Consider the following 26817-nt stretch of genomic DNA (forward strand, 5'->3'; position numbering starts at 1 on the left):
GATAACTTCAAGAAAATCTTTAAATTATCTTCTGTTATTCATTTATATGTTTTATTTGTTTATTTTAGTTATTTATTTATTGATTTTTTTAACCACTGTTGAATTTTCCACTATTTCCTTTGCAGTTGACATAAGGCGCTATTCTCTATATATCAGAAAAGTACAAATTGCCTGCATATAGAACAACATAAAGATAATATTGACGGAGATATTTTAAAAATGTTGTTGAGATTTTATACGCTCTTGCAGTTTTTTAATTAAAGATGGGGTGTATCGATCCACACTTCGATCAGACGCCTGTGATTTTGAACTCGCCAATATTTTCTTTGCAGTTGACCAATGTTGGCCGAATGTGAAATGTGCGGTGGAGTGGGAGCACTACTGATTATTAATTAATATTAATTACTGATTATATAGTCGAAATGCATTTGTTGTTCCCCTTGTCTGCGTATGGGCATTCTAAGTGTATATTTATGATGAACAATACAATTCCTCCCAAAACTTGGTTCCCTGAAATCCTTAACAATTTTCGAAGTGTTCGAATCTCGATTTGAATGGAAGTGTAAACATGTTTAAAACGGTTTGTAATTTCGATTTTCATCGGGGGACGGAGGGATATTTGTGGTGAAAAGTAGTGGAGTGCGCGTATATAGATCACGATTCAAATTTCGCGCCAATGACGTCATCAAACTTTCAACCAATCAGAAGACAGCATTTGAATTTTGGTCACGTGACCCTATAGACGGGAAAACCAGATTTTCAAATCACATATGTTTCATCCCTGGGGTGGTCCGGGGTCATTAAATGCAAATCAAAAAGTTACTTAAAAGCTATCGTGTGACCTATCAAATGGAAGATCTCGACGAGGAGAGGTCGTCCCGGGGTTGCTCCGGGGTCATCGAGTGCAAAAGCAAAAGGTTTCCCAAAAGGTATCATGTGACATATCAAATGGAAGGTCTGGACGAGGAGAGGTCAGCCCGGGGGTGGTCAGGGGTCATTAAGTGCAAAATGAAAAATTACCCAAAGGGTAGCGTGTGACATATCAAATGGAAGGTCTCAACGCGAAGTGCTTAGCCCGCGGGTGATCTGTGGTCATCAAGTGCAAAATCAAAAGATTACCCAAAGGGTATATTGTGACATATCAAATGGAAGGTCTTGACGAGTTATGTTCAGTCCAGGGGTCTATCGGGCATATCAAGTGCAAATAAAAAATAGATATCAAATGGAAGGTCGAGTAAAGATCAGTCAGGGGTTGATCAAAACAACACATATATTGTTTTTGTTCATATTTTATTGCAAGACATGAAGAGCAATATTTTCGACATAAGTCTGAATACATATAATTTCAAGACAAGCAATGATAATTGCACTGCATTATGTAGCCATATCATCAGCATTTATCCAAGAATTAAACTTCTTTGGCCAATGCAGCCATTTCACAAAATATTGCTTGTTTGGTCCTCTTCCACGGGTCTTGAGGATCTTTTCAATCTTAAACGTATCCTCGTCTCTAACATCCACTTTTTGGAGTTCCGGTTGATAGAATGTCCCCGTAATGGCTTCGTCATTGTAGTCTTTGAGTTTGTACACTGGAATGCCGTTCCTCAGGAAACGTTGAAACACGATGAAAATTTCACCAGACCACTTTTGATCGTATTCCCTGTCGAAAATGGATGATATTTTAGAAATGCGCACTTTATCACCCACTTTGTACTTGTAGGGCCGCTTTGATTGCTTGCGAGGGATCTCCTCTCGAGACAGGAATGTTGATACGCGCACTTCTTCTTCGTTGTTTGGTCTAACCAGTTCTGGTTCAGTGTCAATGGTGCGGTGGTACGTCTTGTTGTAACTCCGAGCGAATTCCTGAAGACGATCAATGTATCGTTGGGATTGTTTGAATGTCATGTAACGATACATCTTAGTTTTAATCGTCTTGATGGCTCTCTCTGCATAGTTGGCTTTCACTTCGGTGTTTTGAGAATAAAAATGTTCTATGTTGTGATCCTTTAATACATTATTGAAGGCTTTTGATCGGAATTCTTGTCCTTTGTCCGTGCGAAGCTTCTTAGGTTGCCTCCCTTCACGCAATACGTCTTCGAACGCCCGGGCTGTCGTTGGCCCTTTCTTATCCTTTAAAGGTCGCATCCACAGGTACTTGGAGAAGATATCGATGACCAAGAGTACGAACTGCACACCCTCATTTTCTTTGCTGAATTTGGTCATGTCCATGAGATCAGCGTCCCATTGATCATCAAGGCCAGCGACGACGACCTGATTGCGACGATAATGTCGTCTCACGGGTCGCTGGAGACTGTAGGGTTCCTGTCTCTGTAACCATTTGCATACCTTGTACTTGCTGATATCATATTTTCCCTCTTTTTGAACGTATCTGAATAATTTATCCACTCCGGTAAAACTACCAGCTGTGGATGGATCGTAATACACTTGCTTGAGATAATCCTCCCAAGACATGTTTCTTCTGGCATGGACAGCGTTAAAATGAAGCTTTAATGTATTTCCACTCCTTATTTAATACCTAAGCACGTGACCTATAATGTCATAAAAAACAACAATGCTTTTTTCACTGTTTATTCAAGTAAATGCAACAGTATACAATCGATAGTTCATTCTTCAAACAATAATTGGGAATAGTCTCAAAATGTTATTTAGAGTTCTTAGGATTCATCACTATCTTCTTCCATCTCGCTGTCGTCATCCTTTCCCACTTGGTCTTCGCTTTCGGAAGCATCGTCGATCTCCATATCGCTCTCGGGATCCCACATTTCTTCAAGGACAGGACGGTTCTTATTCAAAGCCATTCTGATGGCTCTGCGTTCGTCATAGCCGTCGGACAGGAAATCTTTAACATCATCCATGACTTTTGTGTGAATGGATCCGTTTTGTAACTGAAGGATGTACAGGATGAGTTGTCCATACTTTTCAGAGAATTTCTTAAGGTCTTTAGAGTTCATTTTTTCCTCCGTTTGAACTCGAGCGTCTTCTCGTGATAGACCTTCCTTTATGTATTTATTATATTTCAGGTCCCATAATTTTTCGTTGTCTTCTTTGGCCCTTTCCATCAGAAAGTTAAAGACTTTGTGTTCGTCATCATTTTCCTTCTCTGGTTCGACAGTTGAGGCATTTGATCCATCCACCTCCATGGGGGCAATATCATCTTTCCCTTGTCCGTTTTCTGGACACCATCTTTTCACATGTCTTTGAAGGTCGTGGACGTTTTCAAAGACCAGACCACAATCGTCACAGGAAGGCATATCTTCTGTAGGTGTGACGTGTTGAAAATCCGACCCGATGGATTGGAAGGTTGAAGGAACAGACACGTGGTACGTCCGATCGGTAGGAATATCTGTTGAAGAATGATGGAAATTCTCTGCTTCGTGCTGTTTAATAGAATTCAAGACGTCAGTGCGCATACGTAGATGTTCGGGAGTAGTGGGATTCAAATCCACTAACAGGTATCCATAAGGTTTGGAAGTAGCGTCTTTAAAATGTCTCAGCAGGTGTTGAGGATTTTCGGGATACATCTGACGAGCCAAGGTCATAACTTGTTGTCTGTCCACAGGATTGTTAAACAGGACCAGGTAATGGCAATTTCGTCTCTGGGTGGGATCTTTGTTGTAGTATAGGTTTTGATTGATGGCTATGACGGACATATTTCTGTGATGACTGCCCTCCGTAAACAATTCGTTGATTCTGGAATCTTTGGATGCCGTAGACATCAGATCATCCAAAATAACGAGATTCCTCGTTCTGGGATGTATAAAGGAATCTTGATCCAAATCCAAAGGTATTCCTTGAATAAATTCGACCTTGGGATAAACGGTACTCTGAATGACATCATACAGTGGTTGCCAACGTTTGTAGAGCCATATGATTCTCTCGGGAGGAGGCCATATTATTTTCAGGCAGTGTTGCAAGAGCATTTTACAGAAATACGTCTTGCCACAACACGTGGGGCCCGAAATATTCGCAGTAAAGGGATGCCTGAAGACAAAGTCCTGGTGCCGTTGCTGTAAAGGAAGAGTCGCTGATGGAGGCGGCGGTGGCTTGAGTTGCGGCGGCGGCGGCGGCGGCGGCGTGATCATCTGCAGCGGCGGCGGTGGCTTGAATGGCGGCGGCGGCGATGGCTTGAGGAGCGACGGCGGTGGCTTGAATGGCGGCGGTGGCGGCGGCGGTGTGATCACCTGCGGTGGCGACGATGGTGGTGATGGGGCATTTCCATCATTCCGTGTACACTTCGCTGATGCCGCTTTAAGACATCCTTTCGGGAAAACCAGCCTCGGCAATCGTCACACTGGACTTTATGCATGTTGACTCTTCCGCAGACACTCTTAAAATGTGACCAATTTATTCTTGAATCACTTTTTATAGCTTTAGGCCGAGAAACTGGTCATGACTGCGGGTCGAAATATCAGAGTCAGGCTAATCTCGCCATTCAAGAAGGTGGCATGCTCAAAATCTTTATCTCTTATTTCCAGGCGTATCTTTTTCAACTCTTGGATTCGCATCAGAACTGGGTACGGTCTCGTGAAGATTTGATTCTTGTTGGATTCCAAAACAACACGCCTCAGCAATGGTCTGTATTGTTCACCCACCACAGAAGTGTCGCATGCGTCACAGTAGATGAAAAGCTCCTTCTTTGTGGTCTTGACAGGGGTTGTGATATAAAATTCACTTAATTCTAGTGTCCACTGTTCCTTAAAAACCAACGTTTTTGGCAACGTGACGGTGAAATCAAAAGGTTTGTTGCTTGGGAACAGGTGTTTGCCCTCCGAAGATCGAAGGACTAGCGTCATTGCCATTCTGTTTGATAATGAAGAGATTCACGATTGTTCAGAGCATTTATACTATTAGGAAAGTCTTAAATACTGCACCTAATGGCCCGGAAAAAACCGGAATCGTCCATATGATAGGTCAAACGCTACCTTGAGGTTATTTTTGGAATTTGCACCTGATGACCCCAGGAACACCCCCCGAGTTAAACTCCACTTGTCAAGACTTTTCATTTGAGATATCACATTAAACACTTCAGGTAACTGTTTTGCACTCAATGACCCCGGAACACCCCCGGGCTGAACTCTTCTCGTCGAGACCTTCCATTTGATGGGTCACATGATACCCTGTAGGTATTTTTTTATTTTGAAATTAATGACCCCTGACCACCCCCGGGATGACCTCTCCTCTTCCAGACCTTCCATTTGATAGGTCACACGATACCTTTTGAGTAACTTTTCGATTTTGCACTTGATGACCCAGGACCACCCCCGGGCTGAGCTCTACTCGTCGAGACCTTCTATTTGATATGTCGCATGATACCCTTTAGTAACCTTTTGATTTTGCACTTGATGACCCGGAACACCCCCGAGCTGACCTCTTCTCGTCGAGATCTTACGTTTGATATGTCACACGCTACCTTTTAAGTAAATTTTTGATTTGGCACTAAATGACCCCGGACCACCCCCGGGATGACCTCTCCTCGTCCAGACCTTTACTTTGATAGGTCACACAATACCCTTTAGGACACCTCTTTGTTGGACCCTTGACCCCCATAAGCATAGGTGATTTAAAAAAATTCCCGCCTATAGGGTCCCGTGACCAAAATTCAAATGCTGCCTTCTGATTGGTCGAAAGTATGATGACGTCATTGGCGCGAAATTCAAATCGTGATCTATATACGCGCACTCCACTACTGTGAAAAGGTATATTTAAAAAACTCATTATATGTAAAATAATAAGTCGTTTCCTGTATAGATGTGAATTAAAGTTTCGAAACTTTGATATTCACTCTTGGGCGATTGGGGGGGGGGGGGGGGGGGGGGGGGGTCAAAAAAGTCTTTTTTTCTTCTTTACATAATATACCGGTATTTTCTTGAATTCTTTATGCAACAGAACATTAACATTTTGAAGTATGACTGGAAGGTCCCTTAGACGTGAAATGATTTTTTAATTGCAATTTTGACTCCATTGCTACAAAAACCTGGTTCCCTGAACACTTCTTATAATTACTTTGGAACAGCCAACTCATCTTTTATAATACATGTGTTTCGTGGTGTCCCATTGATTATACGAATTTCAGACGTTATAACAAATTTTTCTAAATTTTTAAATTAATTTTTTTATTTACAATAAATTTGTTGAATTCGTTATAACAAAATCAAAAACTTGTTATAAAAGCAGATTAAATTCGTTAAAACAAATGGCAAAAGTTTAAACTTTATTCCAAATATCCATTATTCATGTTTAACATCTTTAACCCGTCACGAATTGCCGAAATTGTTGTATAGCACATGTCTAGAGACTTGATAGCGAGAACAAACTTCTGGGTGACTCCAAAGACTTTGGTCCGTTTGAAGACAATAGCCATAATGACCGTAGCCAGGGGAGGCAGTAAGCACAGACATGGGCCAATGCTGAAGTCGTACACCATTCTCCAATATCCATAGATTTCCTTCACAAGTATAGCTTGATCACCTCTGATTCCAGCCATCTGTAAGCTTACCCAAAGTTCGTCCATCTTTTGTAACCTTTGCCATGTTCTTGGATTTATTCTTGTCGCTTACTTTTCCTAAAATGTGCTACTGGTCCAAGTATTTATATAGGATTACTATAAATGTATATGCTTCAACACAAAGTCAAGTTAAAATTGATGGTGCGAAATTTGTCTACCGCCATAATGGATAGCTTGGTCGCTTGGAAATTAGAATGCAGATGTCGTCAAATAGTGTTGGAAATTTCAAATATTTTGACATCCTTTTTATAAATAAGGTTACTCACATGAGTTTACTCGGGTTGCCTGCAGCTATTTGGTCCGTCATAGTGCGTTAACATGTTTAGCTTCTTCTCTGGAACCACCGAACAATATCTTTGAGTAAAAGGGGGAGGGGGTTTTAAATTGTGAAATCCATGGCCCCTGCCCCCTGGAGCCTGAAAAGGTAGTGCTAAAACCATCAAAATTAATGTTATCTTTAATAATCAGAGTGTTCTAAGGTACGCAGGTGTCACCTGCTTTTAGGTTCGATCATTAAATTAAGGAATCACTGTCTAGTTAGTATAGCATGCCAGGGGATCAACGATAGTGGAAACATGGGATAATTTGCATTTAACGGGCGAAGCCCGTTATGCATAAATTATCACATGTTTCCCACTATCGTTGATGTCTCTGGCATACTATACTAATTAGACAGTGATTCCTCATATTTCCATTTTATTGTGAAATAAAATTGTAGATTTAGATTTAAAAAATGTAGACATAGATTTCAATTACACGAGGACTCCCATGTCAATTTCAATAGTCCTCGCCTACTGACGTCAAACACAAAGGCAGCCGCACGAGATTTACATGCATATTTGGCCTCCTCCTTAGCGTCAGACACAGAGACAGATGCGCACGGGATTTGCATGCGTATTAGACCTCCTTAGCTCCTGACCTATTGATCTGCCTAATTTATATCCTGGTAGAATTATCGAGAAATCAACTCCGTTTTCAAAGAGTTATCACAGAGAAAAAAATAGAAATGGAAATATTTCCGAAACAGTGCCTTTGACTTGATGGTAGCTAAAAGGCAAGTGTTGGTGGTGCAAAGCAGCTTAATTGTTGGTGTAGTCAAAAGGCATCTCCTAAATTAAATATACAGGCATCGGTTTGTTTGCTTAATGTTGAAATCATTAGCCCTGAAAAACGTGTGCACTAAAATTACGTGTGTTATTTTAAAAACATTTTTCTAGCCAAATTCGTATGAAATCTAAGTCTTTACCAGTACAACTTTCATGCACTTTTGACTTGTACTTATATACGGTTCTACAAGAATCTGTTTGACTTGACTTACTTGACTTATTCCTGTTCACTCATTGGGGAGCATAGGGCCACAACCACACCGCGCCATCGGACTCTGTTTTGGGCTATCCTTTTTAGTTGGGTCCAGGTAAATCCAGCTTCTTTTGCATCCTTTTCTATAGATCTCCTGCAGGTTTGCCTTGATCTCCCAAACCTCCTCTTTCCTTGTGGATTCCAATCCAGAGCTTGTTCAGTGATGTTGTTTGAGGGTTTGCGTAAGGTGTGTCCTACCCAGCCCCATTTTCTTTTCTTGATGTCAATATCTATAGGATTTTGGTTGGTTCTCTCCCATAGGCTGTTGTTTGATATGGTGTCAGGCCATCTGATGTTAAGGATATAGCGGAGACATTTGTTGATAAAAGACAGTAATTTGCTGTTTATTGTTTTAGTAACTTTCCAGGTCTCGGAACCATACAAGAGAACTGCTTTAACATTTGTGTTAAAAATCCTGATTTTGCTGTTGATGGAGAGAGCTTTAGAATTCCAGATTTGTCTGAGGGTATGGAAAGCATGCCTTGCCTTATTAATTCTGCTTTTGACGTCATCATCTGCTCCACCATCCTTGTTTTCAATACTCCCAAGATAGGTGAAGCTGTCAGTTTCTTTGATGTTCTTCCCAATTAACTGAATTGGTGTCTCTCGTTTGTTGTTAATTCTCAACACCTCGGTTTTCTTCATATTTATTTCAAGGCCAGTCTTTTGGGCTTCTGATGCCAATCTTGAAAGTTTTTTTTGAGCGTCTTGTAGCTTGTGCGAGAGCAGTTCAATGTTATCTGCAAAATCCAGGTCCTCAAGCTGTTTTGTGCAGGTCCACTGGATTCCATTTTTACTGCTCTTTGTTGTTCTCTGCATGGTCCAGTCAATGGCTATCAGAAATATGGTAGATGAAAGGATGCAGCCCTGCCTTACTCCTGTTTCCACATTGAAAGGATCTGTGATGCTTCCCATTATGGATGATATGACAGGTGGCATCGTCATACAGATTCTTGATGATACTTATGAACTTTGATGGAATTTCATAATGCCTTATCAATGTCCAAATGGTTGACCTATCCACACTGTCAAAGGCCTTCTCAAAGTCAACGAAGATTGAGTAAAGAGGGGACTGCCATTCAATGGACTGCTCAATGATAATGATCTGTCCTGGTGGAACTCTGCTTGTTCTGATCTCAGCTTCTTGTCCAATGCTCCTTTCATTCTTTCTAACATTATTCTTGTTAGGATCTTACTGGCAATGGACAAAAGCATGATGCCTCTCCAATTTCCACACTGCGACAGGTCTCCTTTCTTAGGTAGTTCAACACTTTACAACTTACTGTACTGTTATGCAACATACACTGAATGTTCACGTCATGGAAACAGAAATTTACCATTTCCCCGCAAGCACCTTTTAGCGTGGTACACGTTTCTCTAAAGTTTAGCGTAAATAATATTATGACGCTATATTTCAATGCAAAAATAACTTTTCTTATTTGATCATATTTTTGCAAGTATAAAATAGAAGGAAATAATCATTAAAGTAAGGATTAAATTAACTTTTTAAAGTGCGTGAAAATGCGTGATTGCGGGGAAACGGTATATACGTGATTTTGCGTTAGAAATAGGAAATGGTATATGCGTTAAAATGCGTGACTGCGGGGAAGGGGGTTAACCAGGCAGCCTGTTTTCCACGCATCTGTTACTTTTTCCTTTTCCCATATTTTTCGCAGAAGTGGTTGTAACATCTCTGTTGACTTTGTTGGAGTAGCTTTGAATGCCTCAGGAGGGATACCATCTAGACCAGCTGCCTTTCCATTTTTCAGTGTCTTTATAGCCTTTGTGATTTCTTTTCTAGATGGTGGTCCTGCATTGATGTTAAGTTCTTCTTTCATTGCATGGTGCTATATTTGCAAGACTGGGTGGTGGTGGTCGATTTTGAACTTCTTCAATGTGCTCCACCCATCTTGCTCTTTGTCCTACATCACTAGTAATAATTTTGCCTTGTTTGTCCCTCACTGGGCAGTTGGTGTTTACATTCTTCCCCGAGAGTGTTCTGGTTATTTCACAGAGGTTTTTCATGTTGTTCTGTCTGGCTGCTCTCTCTATCTCTTCATTCATGTCATGGATGAACTGTCTTTTGTCCTTCCTAGCATTCTTTTTGACTTGTTTGTTTGTTTCTCTGTATTCTGTTTTCAGTTTCTCCATTTGTTGAGTATTCTTACATTGGTTTATTTTTTGCTTTAGCTCTTTCCTTTCTTCCACTTTTCCGCATGATCTTGCTGTCACCCACTCTTTGTACTCCCTCGTTTTCTTTCCTAGGATTTCACAGCATGCACTTTTCCAAGTGTCTGGGAGCTCTACCCAATGATCTTCTATGGATGTGTCTATCAGACACTCTAGTGCTTCAAACTTGTTGCTTATTGCTATATTGAGTTCATCTCTCTTCTCTTTGTTTTTAAGAAACTGGATGTTGAACTTGTAGTGCAGTGTTTTAGATTTATCCTTGAATGCTCTGGGTTTCATCCTCAGCGTAGCTATAACCAGTAGGTGATCTAAGGCTGCGTCTGCTCCTCTTCTTGTTCTGACATCTAGCATACTTCTTATCCAATTTTGCATGATGGTGATATGATCTATTTGATTTTCTGTCTTTCCATCGGGGGAAATCCAAGTTGTCTTGTGTATCTCCTTGTAAGCAAAGATAGTACCTCCTTTAACTAGATCATTGCAGAAATCTGTAAAAAGTTATCCATTTTCGTTTTAGTTACCGATGCCATGTTTTCCCATGATGAGTTCTTTGTTTGTGTTGTTATCTCCCACCTTTGCATTCAAATCTCCCATCACAATTTTTATATCTCCTCGGGGTTCACGGTCTATCAATGACTGTAGTGCAAAATAAAATTCTTCGTTCTCCTGCTCCTCTGCTGCATTTGTTGTTGCATAGCATTGAGTGATGGTTACCTTCCTTCCCTTGAAATTGAAGCTGGCTGACATTAGTCTTGAAGACACTGGTTCCCATGCTATCATTGCTTTTGTTGCCCATGCTATCATTGCTTTTGTTGCATCTGGTGACATCATAAAGGCAACCCCTTGAGTGTGTGCATGGTCCTGTTCCTCATGTTCTGAGTAAATTATGGTCTCTATGCCCACTCGATTGGGACCCTTCTAGAAGGAGAGGGGAATGTTGGAAGGGTTGGAATATGTATGTCTTAATCGAGTGTTCAGAAGGATATTGAATAGGATGGAATATTATCTGCAATGTTTTGAATTACTGCAGTTGTTGAATTTCAAGAATTTGAATCCGTTTTTTTAAAGCATTAAATGTTAGTTCGAAAGGGAAACTTGAGATAATTAAGAGTGGAAAAATTAATTTAATATAATAGTATTGGGAATTTTTTTTTTATTTATGTAAAGAAAGATTTAAAACATCAAGTGTCTGAGACAGAAGAATATTAAAGAGCATGTAAAAAAAAAATAAAATATTTATCAGGTTGGGGGGAAATGTAAATTCCGCTATATAATGGTGGTATCTCACTATATTATAGTGAAATTACGCTATATTTCCTGCCGTAGATACCCTCAATTTCATCCGATACCATGCAAGGTATTTGAACCGCAAGTCATGGTGGGTATTAAAAGGATCAAAAACTGTCATGCTTGCATGTTTTGAATTTTAATAAATTTTCTACCGTTGCGTTTAATAATGCGAGCACTCTTTTTTTTAACGGAAGTTGCATTTTTAACATAGCAACCGATGATTACAGGGTATTTAAGCTTGTTTGAATCTTTTTATTCCTCATTAAAGTGCACAAATTGATGCTTGTTACAATTGTTAACTCGGACTGAAAAGGGTTTATGGAATTAAACAAGAAAAAGATTATTTCTGTTTGCATGGTTACGGGTATGGAGGCCCGTTATGGTAAACGTAAAGACCCATTATTATCGGTCGCCGCTGCTGCGGCCGATCTTCTTGTGGTTGTGTTAGATAGTGCACATGGAAGATGAGATATTATTTTTGTAATAGTTCAGTGAAATAATTCTTCATTGATAACATGTAGAAAATCATTAGTAAAATTTGCTTTAAACTAAATATTAATTGTTGTTATAATGTTTCAATTTCATTGTCATTTCTCATCAAGATATTTGATAATTTTGATGTTTATGCACTTAGGCAAGAACGATTTAACTTTAAAATCTGAGAGAAATAGCTTTAGGTTCTTTTTAGCTCACCTGAGCCGAAGGCTCAAGTGAGCTTTTCTGATCAAAATTTGTCCGTTGTCTGTCGTTGTCGTTGTTGTCGTCGTCGTCGTAAACTTTTCACATTTTCATCTTCTTCTCAAGAACCACTGGGCCAATTTCAACCAAACTTGGCACAAAGTATCCTTGGGTGAAGGGAATTCAAGTTTGTTCAAATGAAGGGCCACGCCCTTTTCCAAGGGGAGATAATCATGAATTTGTTAAAAATTAATGGCATTTTTAAAACATCTTCTTCTCCAGAACCGCTGGGCCAGGAAAGATGAAACTCATGTGAAAGCATCCTCAGGTAGTGTAGATTCAAATTTGTTCAAATCATGACCCCCGGGACAAAGGTGGGGCCAAAATGGCCGACCCAAGTTTTACATATGAATATATAGGAAAAATCTTTAAAAAATCTTCTACTCTAGAACCACTGGGCCAGGAAAGATGAAACTCATGTGGAATCATCCTCAGGTAGTGTAGATTCAAGTTTGTGCAAATCATGACCCCCGGGGCTAGGGTGGGGCCAAAATGGCCGACCCAAGTTTTACATAGGAATATATAGGAAAAATCTTTAAAAATCTTTTTCTCAAGAACCACTGGGCCAGAAAAGATGAAACTCATGTGGAATCATCCTCAGGTAGTGTAGATTCAGGTTTGTTCAAATCATGCAAGGGTTGGGCCAAAATGGGACCCTAGTTTTACATAGGAATATATAAATAAAATCTTTAAAAATCTTCTTCTCCAGAACCACTGGGCCAGGAAAGATGAAACTCATGTGGAATCATCCTAAGGTAGTGCAGATTCAAGTTTGTTCAAATCATGACCCCCGGGGCTAGGGTGGGGCCAAAATGGCCGACCCAAGTTTTACATAGGGATATATAGGGAAACCTTTTAAAATCTTCTTTTCAAGTACTTCAAAGCTATGATTAGTGATATTTATATGGAATCATGATCATCCTCAGGTAGTGTAGATTCTAGTTTGTTCAAATGATGAACGCCGGGGGGGGGGGGAGTAAATTCAAGCCCGATGTGCTCAGGTGAGCGCTGTGGCCCCCGGGCCTCTTGTTTGTTATTTGAAAAATATATAAATCTAAATATATTCATATGAAATGAAAGTATATCGCAAAACGTCGCACTAAGAGTATCAATTTTTTAGACTTCTATAGATTTATACCGAAGTGTTGTTGTTTAAACCACAAGGAAACATCAAATAACCAATCGCCACTGCTCAATATTCAGCAAAAAGTGTCTAAAATATCATTGACTCAATACAAATTTTCAATAATTAAAAATTGATGCAAAGCATCAAATCGGTCGCTAACAGTTTAGCATTTGTTAAAAAAATTATTTTCACAATTTTGAAAGCACATCCATGCAATGGAAGCACAAGATATTCAAAGCTGAACTATAATCTTTAGAAGCGTATATTTTCATCTTCAATAAATTCTTAATATTATTCATCAATGACTTAATTACATCGATGAGTCAATCTGATGAGCAAATGCATTAACATCTCTATTTACTTCTTTTTTCAATTATTTATTTATATTGATTTGAAGACAGTGAAAAATTAAAAAGACCGAACCACGTGCAGATACCCTGGATCTTTATCACGTGACAATGCCCTTGGTTTCCGCAGAATAGGCTGTGCTGCAAGGCTCTTTGCAAAATGTAGAAACAAAAGTATCCTTGTATCATTCGCAGCTGTAACAAATTCAAAACAATTTTTAATTGTTGAAGAGTTTTTTCAATTTTTTTTAACCATGCACTATGTACCACGTCATTACTATCAGGAAAATCATAATTTCCTTTTATATCTATATAGTACCTTTTGTAAACTCTTTTTACATAGTAAAAATTATCAAATATCTTGATGAGAAATGACAATGAAATTGAAACATTATAACAACAATTAATATTTAGTTTAAAGCAAATTTTACTAATGATTTTCTACATGTTATCAATGAAGAATTATTTTACTGAACTATTACAAAAATAACTTCTCATTTCCCATGTGCACTATAGAGCACAACCACAAAAAGATCGGCCGGAGCAGCCGCCTATAATAATAGGTTTTAACGTTTACCATAACGGGCCTCCATACCCGTAACCATGCAGACAGAAATAATCTTTTTCTTGTTTAATTCCATAAACCCTTTCCAGTCCGAGTTAACAATTGTAACAAGCACCAGTTTGTGCACTTTAATGAGGAATAAAAAGATTCAAACAAGCTTAAATACCCTGTAATCATCGGTTGCTATGTTAAAAATGCAACTTCCGTTAAAAAAAAAGAGTGCTCGCATTATTAAACGCAACGGTAGAAAATTTATTAAAATTCAAAACATGCAAGCATGACAGTTTTTGATCATTTTAATACCCACCATGACTTGCGGTTCAAACACCTTGCATGGTATCGGATGAAACTGAGGGTATCTACGGCAGAAAATATAGCGTAATTTCACTATAATAGTGAGATACCACCATCATAGCGGAATTTACGTTTCCTACCAACCTGATTATGATCAAATCAGGGACCTATTTACGGCTCAAATCTGCATCCCATATTACATGGTAAATTATGAATTACCCTTCATACATGATAGGAGTACTTTTTTGCAACTGTATTTTGTTTTAAGTTTGGTTTATTTACAATAATAAAAATCCCCCTAGTTTTCACCAAACCGCATGACGCCATATTAGAATGCTATCCTTCAGCTATCCTTCCATCTCTGACGTGGAAGGCTGAGAAGGCCTTCTAAGTCTACCCTACCAAACCAATCGAGCAGACAGAATGGTTATTCTGGAATAAGAAGGGTCCCAATCGAGTGGGCCCTGATGATAGACAGACTCGTCCTCTTCCATTCCACTTTACTTACATAATCCAAGTACTTTGATGTTATATCTTTTCATTTCCTTGGCTACTTGGGCAGATTTTCCTACCTCGTATAGGGTTCTGATGTTCTAGGTCCCTATCCTGGTTTTTGCCTTAATCGACAGAAAATTTGTCGGTGAACTGGCTTCCTGATGGCTTTCACCTGAACACGTCATGAGCTCTTCTTGAAAGCCATCTTCCACTTGATGTGATGTGCTGCGGTTTGTGTAGCATACACTTTTTTTTATGGGACGGAGTTGCTAGCCCCATGCCCAACCCCCTGGACCCGGAGGACCAGTGGTTTTCTCTTGGGGTTTTCCTTCCCCTAGTCACGGATTCCACTTACTAGTATTTAAAGGCGCTGGAGACTCGCCTTTTGCCACTGTCACTCAGCTACCGAAGCATTTCCAGGGTCAACAAACGAGGTGTGTCATGTGACTTGCTGGCAGAACCTATTTGAGACGGTGGGCATTAACTCGAGAATTTTTTGATGACACCAAGTGACATTTAGTGTCATCCGTCGAGACCCATACCTGCATTTGACCCCAAGAATCTATTTGCCCTGGACTTTAAATAATTTCATAGTTAACTCACCCTATGATTAGTCAATTACAGTTAACAGTGATTCATGTATTCGGATTTAAAATGGAAAAATATTAATATTTGAATTTTTTGTATAAAATGCGTTTGTCATGGCTAATATTTGTTAAACTATGCAGCATGTCATGGCTAATATTTTTCTTGCATACAGCATATGACTTTCCTTTTCTTGAGAAAAACCTTTTAAAGGATTTTCTTCTTATATATTAATTTGTAAAAATTTGATCCTACATTGTGGCCCCTCCCTACCCCAAGGGGTCATGATTTGAACAAATTTTTATATTCACTTCATGAGGATACTTACATGTCAATATGACTAAATGGTTTTTAGATCACTTCAACTCAAGTGAGCTTTTCCGATCACCTGTTGTCCATCCCTCCGTCCGTCCGTCTGTAAACTTTTCACATTTTCAATTTCTTCTCACGAACCACTGGGCCAATTTTAACCAAACTTGATACAAAGCATCCTTGGGTAAAGGGAAATCAAAATTGTTAAAATCAAGAGTCAAGTCTTTTTCCAATGGGAGATAATCAAGAAAATACAAAAAAAGGTGGGACCATTAAAAAATCTTCTTCTCAAGAACCACTGGGCCAGAAAAGCTGAAACTTATGTGGAAGCATCCTGGAATAATGTACATTCTAAATTGTCCAGATCATGACCCCCGGGGGTAGGGCAGGGCCAAAATAGGGAATCCAACTTTTACATAGAAATATAGAGGGAAAAACTTTTAAAAATCTTCTTCTCAAGAACCACTGGGCCAGAAAAGCTGAAACTTATTGTGGAAGCATCCTGGGGTAGTGTAGATTCTAAATTATAGAAATCATGACCCCCAGGGGTAGGACAGGACCACAATAGGGAATCCAAGTTTTACATAGAAATATATAGGGAAAAACATTTAAAAATCTTCTTCGCAAGAACCACTGGGCCAGAAAAGCTGAAACTTATTTCAGTTATTTCCTGGTGTGTAGATTCTAAATTGTCTCTTCATCATGACCTTCGGAGTTTTCCGGGGCCACAATCGGGTTTGCCAAGTTTAACATAGAAATATAGAGGAAAAAACTTTAAAAAATCTTCTTCTCAAGAACCACTAGGCCAGAAAAGCTGAAACTTATATGGAAGCATCCTGGAATAATGTAGATTCTAAATTGTCCAAATCATGATCCCTGGGGGTAGGACGGGCCATAACGGGGAACCCAAATTTTACATTGAAATATATATGGAAAAATCTTTGAAAATCTTCTCAAGAATCATTGACCCGCAGAAAAGCACAGACTTAACATTGTGAATCTTGGGGTTTTATTTGTGTGGATAGTGCTAAATTGTCCACACAGGCTTTACCCCTGGGAAGATGGCTTGGCTTTATTAATTGCTATTACAAATGTCTTCATCTGTTCCACCAGTGGCTGTGCCAAAGTTTCTAAGTATGTAATGGAGTCTACATCTGAAAAGGTTGTGCTCTCCAAGTGTAATGGCGTTTGCTGTTTGTTTGGAACGCATCACCTCTGTCCTCGATGTTCACCTTTAGAGTTATCTTTGAAGTGAACTTCTTTTGCAAGGATGCTTCCATAAAATATCACTAATCATGGCTTTGCTGTTCTTAAGAAAAATAATTTTAAAGATTTTTCTATATATTTCTATTTAAAACTGTGATCCTTCATTGTGAATCTTGAATTAACACCAACTGAAAATGCTTCCGTATAAATAAGACCAATCATAGCTTTGCAGTTCTTGAGAAGATTTTTTTTCTCGTTATTTTCCCATGCAAAACCCATTATAGCCCCAACCTAACTCCGGGGTCATGATTTGAACAAAATTGAATTTACACTATCTGAGGATGCTTGAAACCATATAAATAAAATCAATTATACCTTTACAGTTCTTAAGACGAAGATATTTCAAGATTTTTATTATCTCGTATATAGCTATGCAAAACTTTGATCGTCCGTTGTGGCCCATCCTACCCCAAGTGTCAAGATTTTATTGTATGTTGTTTTATCGTCCCTCTCGAGAATTTTTCACTCATATGGAGTCACCACCACTCGCCTTTGGAGGGCTACAAATTATGACCTATATTCGGCGATGAGGGACATTGAGCTGTGAGGGATCTCTTTCGTGTCAGCACCTACTGCGACGCTGGACCTCGGTTTTATTCGAAGGACCGTCCCCACGTCCCCCATTGTGATTCGATTCCTCGCCGTCAGGATCAACACCTTGGGTCATAATTTGAACAAACTTGAATCTACACCACTTAAGGATGATTCCACATCATGAGTTCCATCTTTCTCGGCCACGTGGTTCTTGAGAAGAAGATTTTAATAGATTTTCCTATATACATGTATTCATTTGTTAAAATTTGATATGCCATTGTTGGCCTATCCTAGCCCCAGGGGCCATGATTTGAATAGACTTGGATCTATTTGAGGATGACTCCACATGAGTTTCCTCTTTCCTGGCCCAGTGGTTCTTGAGAAGATTTTAAAATTATGCCATTAATTTCTCACCAATTTGTTATTAGTACAATTCTCGGTTAACCTTGACTTTCAGTAAGGCGTGGTATTCTCGACGTTACATAATTGGCGTCTGAAAATTACACAGCCTTTCATTCACTTTTCAAAAACTAGTATATATTCCGGATAATGTCAACGAGTGTGTCAATGATCAAATCACAGCATTTCGCACGGCAGAGAGGTGGAGCTTAAGTCGTCTCATCGTTGTCAAGAACAATTTAAAGTTCTTGATCTTATTAATTTCTTGACCAATGGGAATCTGTTCGCCATTTGAGAGATGTGTCGAGAAAGTCACGCCCTACTGAAAGTTCAATGTTAACTGAGAATCGTACTATCTCCCCTTGGAAAAGGATGTGGCCCTTCATTTGAACAAACTTGATTCCCCTTCACCCAAGGATACTTTGTGTTTGATTGAAATCGGCCCAGTAGTTCTTGAGAAGATGCCAATGTGAAAAGTTTACGACGACGACAACAACAATGACGACAGACAACGGACATATTTTGAAAAGAAAATCTCATTTGAGCCTTCGGCTCAGGTGAGCTAAAAATTGGCAGTACAAAAGGAGTTGCGGATCAGAACTGGGTATACCCCAAAGCGTAACAGACGGACGGACAGACAGACGGACATCCTGATCACTATACCCTCTCACTTTTCAAGTGGGGGTATAATAAAAGGGTAAATTTTTAAAGCAATTTAAGCTGGAGGGGGCTTATATAGGCTATGCCTGCTGCCCAGTCTGTTTATGAAATTGCTACATAATAAAAATTTTAGACAGTGGAAATTGTATAAATAATTTGGTTTCGCTTTCAATTTAAGCAAAGTAAAATTATCAAATATCATATTGCTTTGAATAAAGTTCAAGCAATTTAAGTGAAAGAGACAATGAATACTGAATTAACTAACTAAGTGTCTTTTAGTCTTTTAAAGCTTTCGGTTTAAGAAAGGGACTTTAATTCGATATATATACATTTGTGGTATCTCTCTATTATATAAACATACAGAGAGAAAATATCTTCAATTCTGTATGAAGTTTGTCAGAGGTCAGAGGTCAATACGTGACCTAATCACACGGCGCAATAATATTTACCGGTACATAAATTATAAAATAAAATGACCTGCTCTACTAGCTTTTCATGTATAAAAATGAACAAAATAAGCAAGTAAATGATAATTATTTTATTTAAAATGTAAACAAGTTTTTCATACAGTTTTTGGGCTATCGATTCAACCTGTGTACATAGAAAACTAGGAGCCTAGCGTTTGTTTACATTTTTCTTCACTTTTGTCAGCTGCACAGTCTCTAACGTTCATATTTATTTTTGGGGGTAGACCTTTGGTTAAATTTTCATGATAAACTTTTATTTTATCTTTAAATTTTAATCACGATAAATGTGTAAATCTGTTGAAAAATATCATTGCAATTATGCCATGAACAGCTGCCAAACACCTCGGCGTTTTCGTAGTTCAATGTAAAGCTGTTGCCAGTGTCTCCGTGTTTATCAGTGTTTTTACGATAAGTATGCCTTTAGTTACTGAAACCGTAGAATGTTTTTGATCAAACTGCAAATTAACTCGCTCGGACAAGTGTCTCAATCCATCGGATCCATCCATCCCTTTCCAGCGACCGAAATTCCTCCAACTTTTTATCATCAAACTTCGGACGTGTTTCTTGTGTCTTTTCAGCATCGATTATCATTTTTCACGAATAAAAATATTCCCAGACAACAATCTGTTCACTATTACTGATCACAAGTAGCCTTTCAAAAAATATTCCCTTCGAAACAGATTCCTTAGCCTAATGCATTCGAAGCGTAACCGCCATGCAAGCCGATTTACACCTTGCGTCATTTTTCAAAATCTACGACGGACGGTTAGTGCAATAATTTAAATTCGAAAATACTCAATTGTCTGTCTCAAATGTATATATAAGTAATAAATAACAAGTTTATAAACTTCAATGGGAATTGAAGTGGGTCGGTACGTGATCAAATCTTCTGAGAAGGCCTTCGGCCTTCACAGCATTTGTGCAAGTTTGGTTTATACAATGTTATATAAGCCTTATAGTTTTTGGTAATAGACCTGCAACCATAACTTTTACCTTGTCTATTATCTGAAAAATGTATGTCCAATTCAGCATCCGACTCAAAGTCCATTAGTGTGCATCCTTAGATGTATAATCCATGCAAGTTTGCTCATTATAGGGCTCATAGTTTATTGGAAATGAAACATGCATCAAAACTAACATTTTCACTCATCCACAAAAAGTAGGTCAGATTCAGCATCCGAAGCAAGCCTGGAAGTATGCATCCTTAGATGTATCATCCATGCAAGTTTGGTCAACATAGGGCTTAAAGTTACTTGGAAATGAAACCTGCACCAACAACATTAATCTGTTCGCTCAACTGGAAAATGTAGGTCAGATTCAGGCATCCGAAGCAAGCCCGGTAGTATGCATCCTTAGATGTATCATCCATGCAAGTTTGGTCAACATAGGGCTTATAGTTACTTTGAAATGAAACCTGCACCAAAAACTTTAACCTGTTCACTCAACTGGAAAATGTGGGTCAGATTCAGCATCCGAAGCAAGCCCGGTAATATGCATCCTTAGATGTATCATCCATGCAAGTTGGTCAACTTGGAAATGAAACCTGCACCAAAAACTTTAACCTGTTCACTCAACCGGAAAATGTAGGTCAGATTCAGCATCCGAAGCAAGCCCGGTAATGCATCCTTAGATGTATCATCCATGCAAGTTTGGTCAACATAGGGCTTATAGTTACTTGGAAATGAAACCTGCACCAAAAACTTTAACCTGTTCACTCAACCGGAAAATGTAGGTCAGATTCAGCATCCGAAGCAAAATGCATCCTTAGAGTTTTGTATCAATGCAAGTTTGGTCAACATAGGGCTTTAGTTACTTGGAAATGAAACCCACACCAAAAACTGCACCAAAAATGTTAACCTGCTCCAAAAAACATTAACCTGGTAATTCCTTTGCTGAAATTGCAGCATCTGAAACTTTGTCTGGTACAATAAAACACACTAAAACCATCTTCCATGCATGTCTAATCAGTATGGGACACAGAAGTACTTAAAAAGAAAACTGCTCCAAAAAACTTAACCTTAACCTGGGACGCCGACGCCGACGACTACATCGATGCCGACGCCGAGGGTATCAGATAAGCGTTCCCCCCAACTTCGTTGAGGTGAGCTAAAAAGGAAGTTGTATAAAAGATTCTCATTTATCCACAAGGTACTAGTACTTCAGCTTTGTTAGCGCCGACAAAAGGGAAATCCCCAAGAAAAAAAAACAAAAAACAAAAACCGGGACCGTCGGGAGTCGGGAAGACTAGATTTACCGCTTGCACGTTTGTTAAGTTTTTTTGCTTGTCGTGTTTTTATGTACGTTTGTACTGCAAAGATGATTGTTGGTTTTGCATTCATATATGTTTGTTACCTACTTGGTCGTTGGTTTTGCTTTAATGTATATTTGTTGTGCGAAAACGTCTGTTGATTATGCATTGTATATCATTTGTTAAGTTTTTATGGTCATTGAAATTAAAATAATTGTTTGTTTTCACATTATGGTAATTTATGCCCTTTCCGCTGCCCATAGTATGTAAATCATTGGAAATCCAATGAATGAGAAAAAATCTTGGATGTTAAACTGTTGTCCAGAAAACCGTCGATGGACAGTGCTGCAGCAAGCTGTTTGGTGGAATGATACGAACGTCGTCAAAAAATTACTTCAATTCACAGCCATAGATTCTTATGGAAGAGCAAAAGAAGGTAAATCTGAAATCGGGGATGACGGAGGACTAACGGCATTTGAGATAGCAGAAAAATTCAAATACAATGGCGTTTCTCAACTTCTGCACAACTTTGTATGCGGAATAGAAGAACAAAATGTTGACACTTTTCATGTGTACAGTCAAGAGATACAAAACCAAGAACTTGGATTACTTCGACTAACATTAGCGGCTTATAAAAATACATTTCACCCATCTGATATTGATTCTTCGAAGCCATTGGTAGTTGTCCTGAAAGATATTTTTGAGGGAATAAAGAACACAAATAGGTGGGAAACTGTCCGCGACAAGCTCGCTGAGTCAGTTTTTCTAGCTTGTACGGACTATAGCGAAGATATAAAGAATTGCAAAAGTTGCGAGGAATTTTTCAAAACTATCGTTAATGTATATACAGATGAGAATACAAGATTATATACTCGAGTTAACACTGCACTTAGGCGTCAAAGATCACATGGCTACAGAAGATTTGGCTTTGGGGCCATACATTCTGATGTACCAACTTCTACTGATGTTTTGGCGTAAGTTAGAGAAGGAATCGAAAACAACATATCGAACAATGCTCCTTTCAAAAGATCACCAAGATAAGTACAAAAAGGGGGTGAAGTTCACTTGGTTATCCTTCGTGTCAAGTTCCATGGATCCCGACAAAGCCATTCCTTTTCCAACGAGTGTACCAGAAGAACAATCGTCTACAAATGTTACACTTCTTGAGTTTGACAATACATGTATTTGTCAGTGGCAACCACGAAACATTGAACAGTTCGCTATGTATGAGGAAGAAGAAAGAGTTTACCCTTCTGGCGCGCAATTTCAAGTAACAAGGCGGACTGACGGCAACGGCGAAACTCGAATTTATCTCAGACTACTTCCCGGTTAATGTATACCTGACAGTTATTTAAATGTCCAAAACATTTTTATTGCAGTAGATAATTGTCCAGTTTTTCTCAATTTGAGTTTAATACAATTAAACTTTTTTTGGTTTCCTTAATGGCACGTGACGGTGTGCCGTGAAGAAAATCTTTAAAGTTAGATATTAATCAAAATATGTCTCCAAATATGATTTTCAAAAAATCAGAAAAATTTAAAAACTTCTTTATTAGCTTTGATTTTTTTTTAAAATAAAACTTTTTGCATCTATGTCCTTTATTTTAATGATTTCGATCTTCAGAACTTAATGATACCAAGCCTTTATAGGAATTTTTTTGAAAGTGATTTTACGTAAATGCATGTGCTAGTTGTTGATTTCATTTATCTTTTGTAGGGGGGGGGGCTTAAATCCGAAAACCCCTCTGCTTAGACCTTTTTCTTGATTTCACTGACATTTTTATTATGCATTCTCTGTAACATAATTTTTTAAGGTAGATAGTAAATAGTTTACGTTTCACCACTGTTCAAAACTGTCTGATGAAAAAAAAACCCCTGTCTTTTTAGCTCACCTGAGCCGAAGGCTCAAGTGAGCTTTTCTGATCACATTTTGTCCGTCGTCCGTCCGTCTGTTTGTCCGTCCGTCTGTAAACTTTTCACATTTTCGACTTCTTCTCAAGAACCACTGGGCCAATTTTGACCAAACTTGGTACAAAGCATCCTTGGGTGAAGGGGAATTTAAATTGTTAAAATAAAGGGCCAAGTCCCCTCACAAGGGTAGATAATCAAGAAAAGACAAAAATAGGGTGGGGTCATTAAAAAATCTTCTTATCAAGAACCACTGGGCCAGAAAAGCTGAAACTTATATGGAAGCATCCTGGGGTAGTGTAGATTCTAAATTGTTCAAATCATGACCCCTGGGGGAAGGGCGGGGCCACAATGGAGAATCAAAGTTTTACGTAGAAATATATAGGAAAAATCTTTGAAAATCTTCTCAAGAACCAACTCCAGAAAAGCTGAAACTTATGTGGAAGCATCCTGGGGTAGTGTAGATTCTAAATTGTTCAAATCATGACCCCTAAAAGGGCGGGCCACAATGGGGAATCAAAGTTTTTTACATAGAAATAAATTTAGGAAAAATCTTTGAAAATCTTCTTCTCAAGAACCACTGGACCAGAAAAGCTGAAACTTGTGTGGAAGCATCCTGGGGTAGTGTAGATTCTAAATTGTTCAAATCATGACCCCCGGGGAAAGGGCGGGGCCACAATGGGGAATCAAAGTTTTACGTAGAAATATATAGGAAAAATCTTTGAAAATCTTCTTCTCAAGAACCACTGGGCCAGAAAAGCTGAAACTTATGAAGCTGGAAAAGCTGAAAAATGTCTAAATTATGATCAGTAGGGTAGGGTGGGGATGCATTATGTATTACAAGGGGGAAATCTGGTAAAGAACAGAATGGTCAAAGCTTCTCAGGTGAGCGATGTGGCCCATGGGCCTCTTGTTTTAGTTTTTTAATCAAACTATACACTGTAAAAAATAACTAGTTAATGTCACGAAGAAAACTAGTAGATTCACTGTCCATACAATCACTACCTTAATAGTAGTTTTACCAGGTATTGGTATATTTACTAGATAAGATTAGTAAATTTGGAATTGATGAGTAACTTTCACTAGGTATCTAAGTATCTATACGACCCCCGCTCCACAACTCACTATCTTAACCAGTAAACTGAAAGTTTACTAATCACGACCAACGCTTTACGAAACACACTAGTTAATTTCACTAGGTTTTTGTTTCAGTGTAACATATTTTCCCCTCAAAGCCAAATTTAGTTTAAAAAAAGGAAAATGTGAAATCTAAAATAGCAAAACAGTTTAAAAAGAAGAAAGAAAATCTGTTGTACTGTTTGATCATAAAGTCAATCTCCCATTATTTCTTTTTATTAAAACATTTGTGATTTCTTGCCTAAGTAAACAATGACAGATCACGATAATAAAGACTTTCTTCCCTTGATATTTTAAATCCAAACCGAATTCGGACGGGGAATTTTCACTATAGTCGGGGCAGGACCGTAGCATCGATTTTAAAAGTGGGGGGGCCAGCCACTGAAATTTTTTTTTACTTATCTGAAAAATTTACAAGCCAAAAAAAAAAAAGGGAAAATTGCCCAAAATTGAAAATCCTATTTCCGGGGGGGGGGGGGGGGGGGGGGGGGGGTTAGAGGCAAACTTTTTACACTACCAATTTCTTTCGATATCCATTTTTAAAGCTTACAATACTATTTTTCCTTCCTTCGTATTACTTTACTTTAGTATAAAGTCTGAGTTACAATGGGGGGGGGGGCAACCAGCCTTTCAATGAACATTTTCTATAGTAAAAGTATTGTTGGCAAAAAAAGTGGGGGGGGCTGCCCCCCCGGTTGCTACGTCCCTGCGGCGGTAAGGGTCCAATAAAGGGTTCCCCAAAGTCTCACTGTATATAGCCTGAATTCCAGGAGGGGATCATGATGTTCACATCCCGCAGTGGATTCGAAAGCTTCGACGTAAGAAACGACTCAGAGCAAACGCTCTCCCCACTGCGCCTCACTGTCTGGTTGATAGTGTTTTAAAACAGAAAAGCTACCAGCCATTGCTTTTATAGTCTGCTGAAGTTTTATTTTCCAGCACCTCTTATACCGTAATAAAATGTGAATTTATATTTTATAAGGAATATTCATAATTACAGCAAAAATGCATCGTCTCAAGCCACGGTCCGAAGTCCGCATAGCTCCAGAATGGGAGAGGATCGTACATACTGGCCGTGGTTTGCGACGATGGCAAAAACGAGGAAACCACGAAACTACGTCCCCAAAAACAAGAAAAACTGCCCACGAAAACTGACCACAACGAATTAAAATGATTCCACAATGTTACTAATATAATATCATTTTTTTATTTAAAATTTCAAACCTTTTCATGTAAGAATTGTGACCTCAACATTTTTTTTAAACCCAACATTAGTAAATGTTTCTGAGCATTTAAATAATATCTTTTCTAAGTATATTGATTATGTAAAATATCAATTGTACATGTATATAGGCCTATTCAGACCTTTTATTAATGTTAACTGGCATCGAGGCAGTCCTTTAAAATCTTTCAGGATGATCTATTTTTGTGCCATGTCAAATAGTCTGGACAAAGTATTACTGATTAATATTTTTGTAACATTGAATCATGGATTTTCCTCAAGTTTTGTTTTTTTGTTTACACTTCTCTAGGTATAACAGAAGTGATACAATGTAATAACTTAGAGTAAATAAAACTTCACCATATTACAAAACCACACTTCATACTCCTAGCTAAATAACTAAATAAAAAAAATAATTTAATATATCATAAGATGGTGAATGGGACTATGTATGGGAGTTATCGGAAGTCCAATTTACTTCCAAATTTATTTAAAAAAAATAATAAGAACAGCAATAACAAAAAAGTCTCTGATGAGACTGTAGCTCTACTGGTCTGAACGTGTACCAAATGAAAAGCAGTGCTTGGTTTTGAAACTTTGCAACAGGCAGCAATAAAATAAATTATGTCCCTTAATATACTCTACTTGTGTGCCAAGTAATATTGAAATCAAACCAAAACTGTAGGAGGAGATGCATTTTGAAAGTATTTTAAAGAAATTTCTATTTTTTAGTACCCATAGCAACACCATTCATTCAAAAAAAAAGTAGAGGTACTGTGAACAATGAGTTCACTAAATGATATCCCCGCCCCCCATATGAATATAATGGGAGTGTCCATGTTTTGTTGTGGGAAACCCAAAATCAGTGTCAGATCAAGAAATAAAATAGGAGGTGCAAAATGGCAATATGCAGTGGTTCTTCAGAAGAAGATGAAAATGTGAAAAGTTTACAATGACAACGAGGATAGACAGTGGATGAATTTTGATCAGAAAAGCTCACTTGAGCCTTCGGCTCAGGTGAGCTAAAAACTTTTCTGTGGTAATGTGAAAGTTAAACCACAAATACAGTCAAACCTTGTTATCTCAAACTTGATAGGACCAAGAAAAATTTTGAAATATTGGATGATTGGAGATATCTTCATTTCATGG

General features: G+C 38.4%; 2 protein-coding genes and 1 pseudogene across 2 annotated transcripts in view; all 3 read left to right on the plus strand.

Annotated features, from left to right (window-relative positions):
• LOC134279230 (protein angel homolog 2-like) overlaps positions 1-26817 on the plus strand; it is a 128680-nt gene that overhangs the window by 84604 nt on the left and 17259 nt on the right. The gene's annotated exons all lie outside the window — the stretch shown is intronic.
• On the plus strand, positions 3889-4332 carry LOC134279243 (loricrin-like). The gene has a single exon (XM_062761598.1). It carries the CDS (start codon positions 3889-3891, stop codon positions 4330-4332), a length of 444 nt encoding a protein of 147 aa, XP_062617582.1.
• On the plus strand, positions 21678-22807 carry LOC134279214 (uncharacterized; annotated as a pseudogene).

The sequence above is a fragment of the Saccostrea cucullata genome, unplaced genomic scaffold (assembly GCF_032062105.1).
Source record: "Saccostrea cucullata isolate Sc308-1 unplaced genomic scaffold, CSIRO_AGI_Scuc_v1 ctg604, whole genome shotgun sequence".
In the NCBI taxonomy this organism is placed as follows: Eukaryota; Metazoa; Mollusca; class Bivalvia; order Ostreida; family Ostreidae; genus Saccostrea; species Saccostrea cuccullata.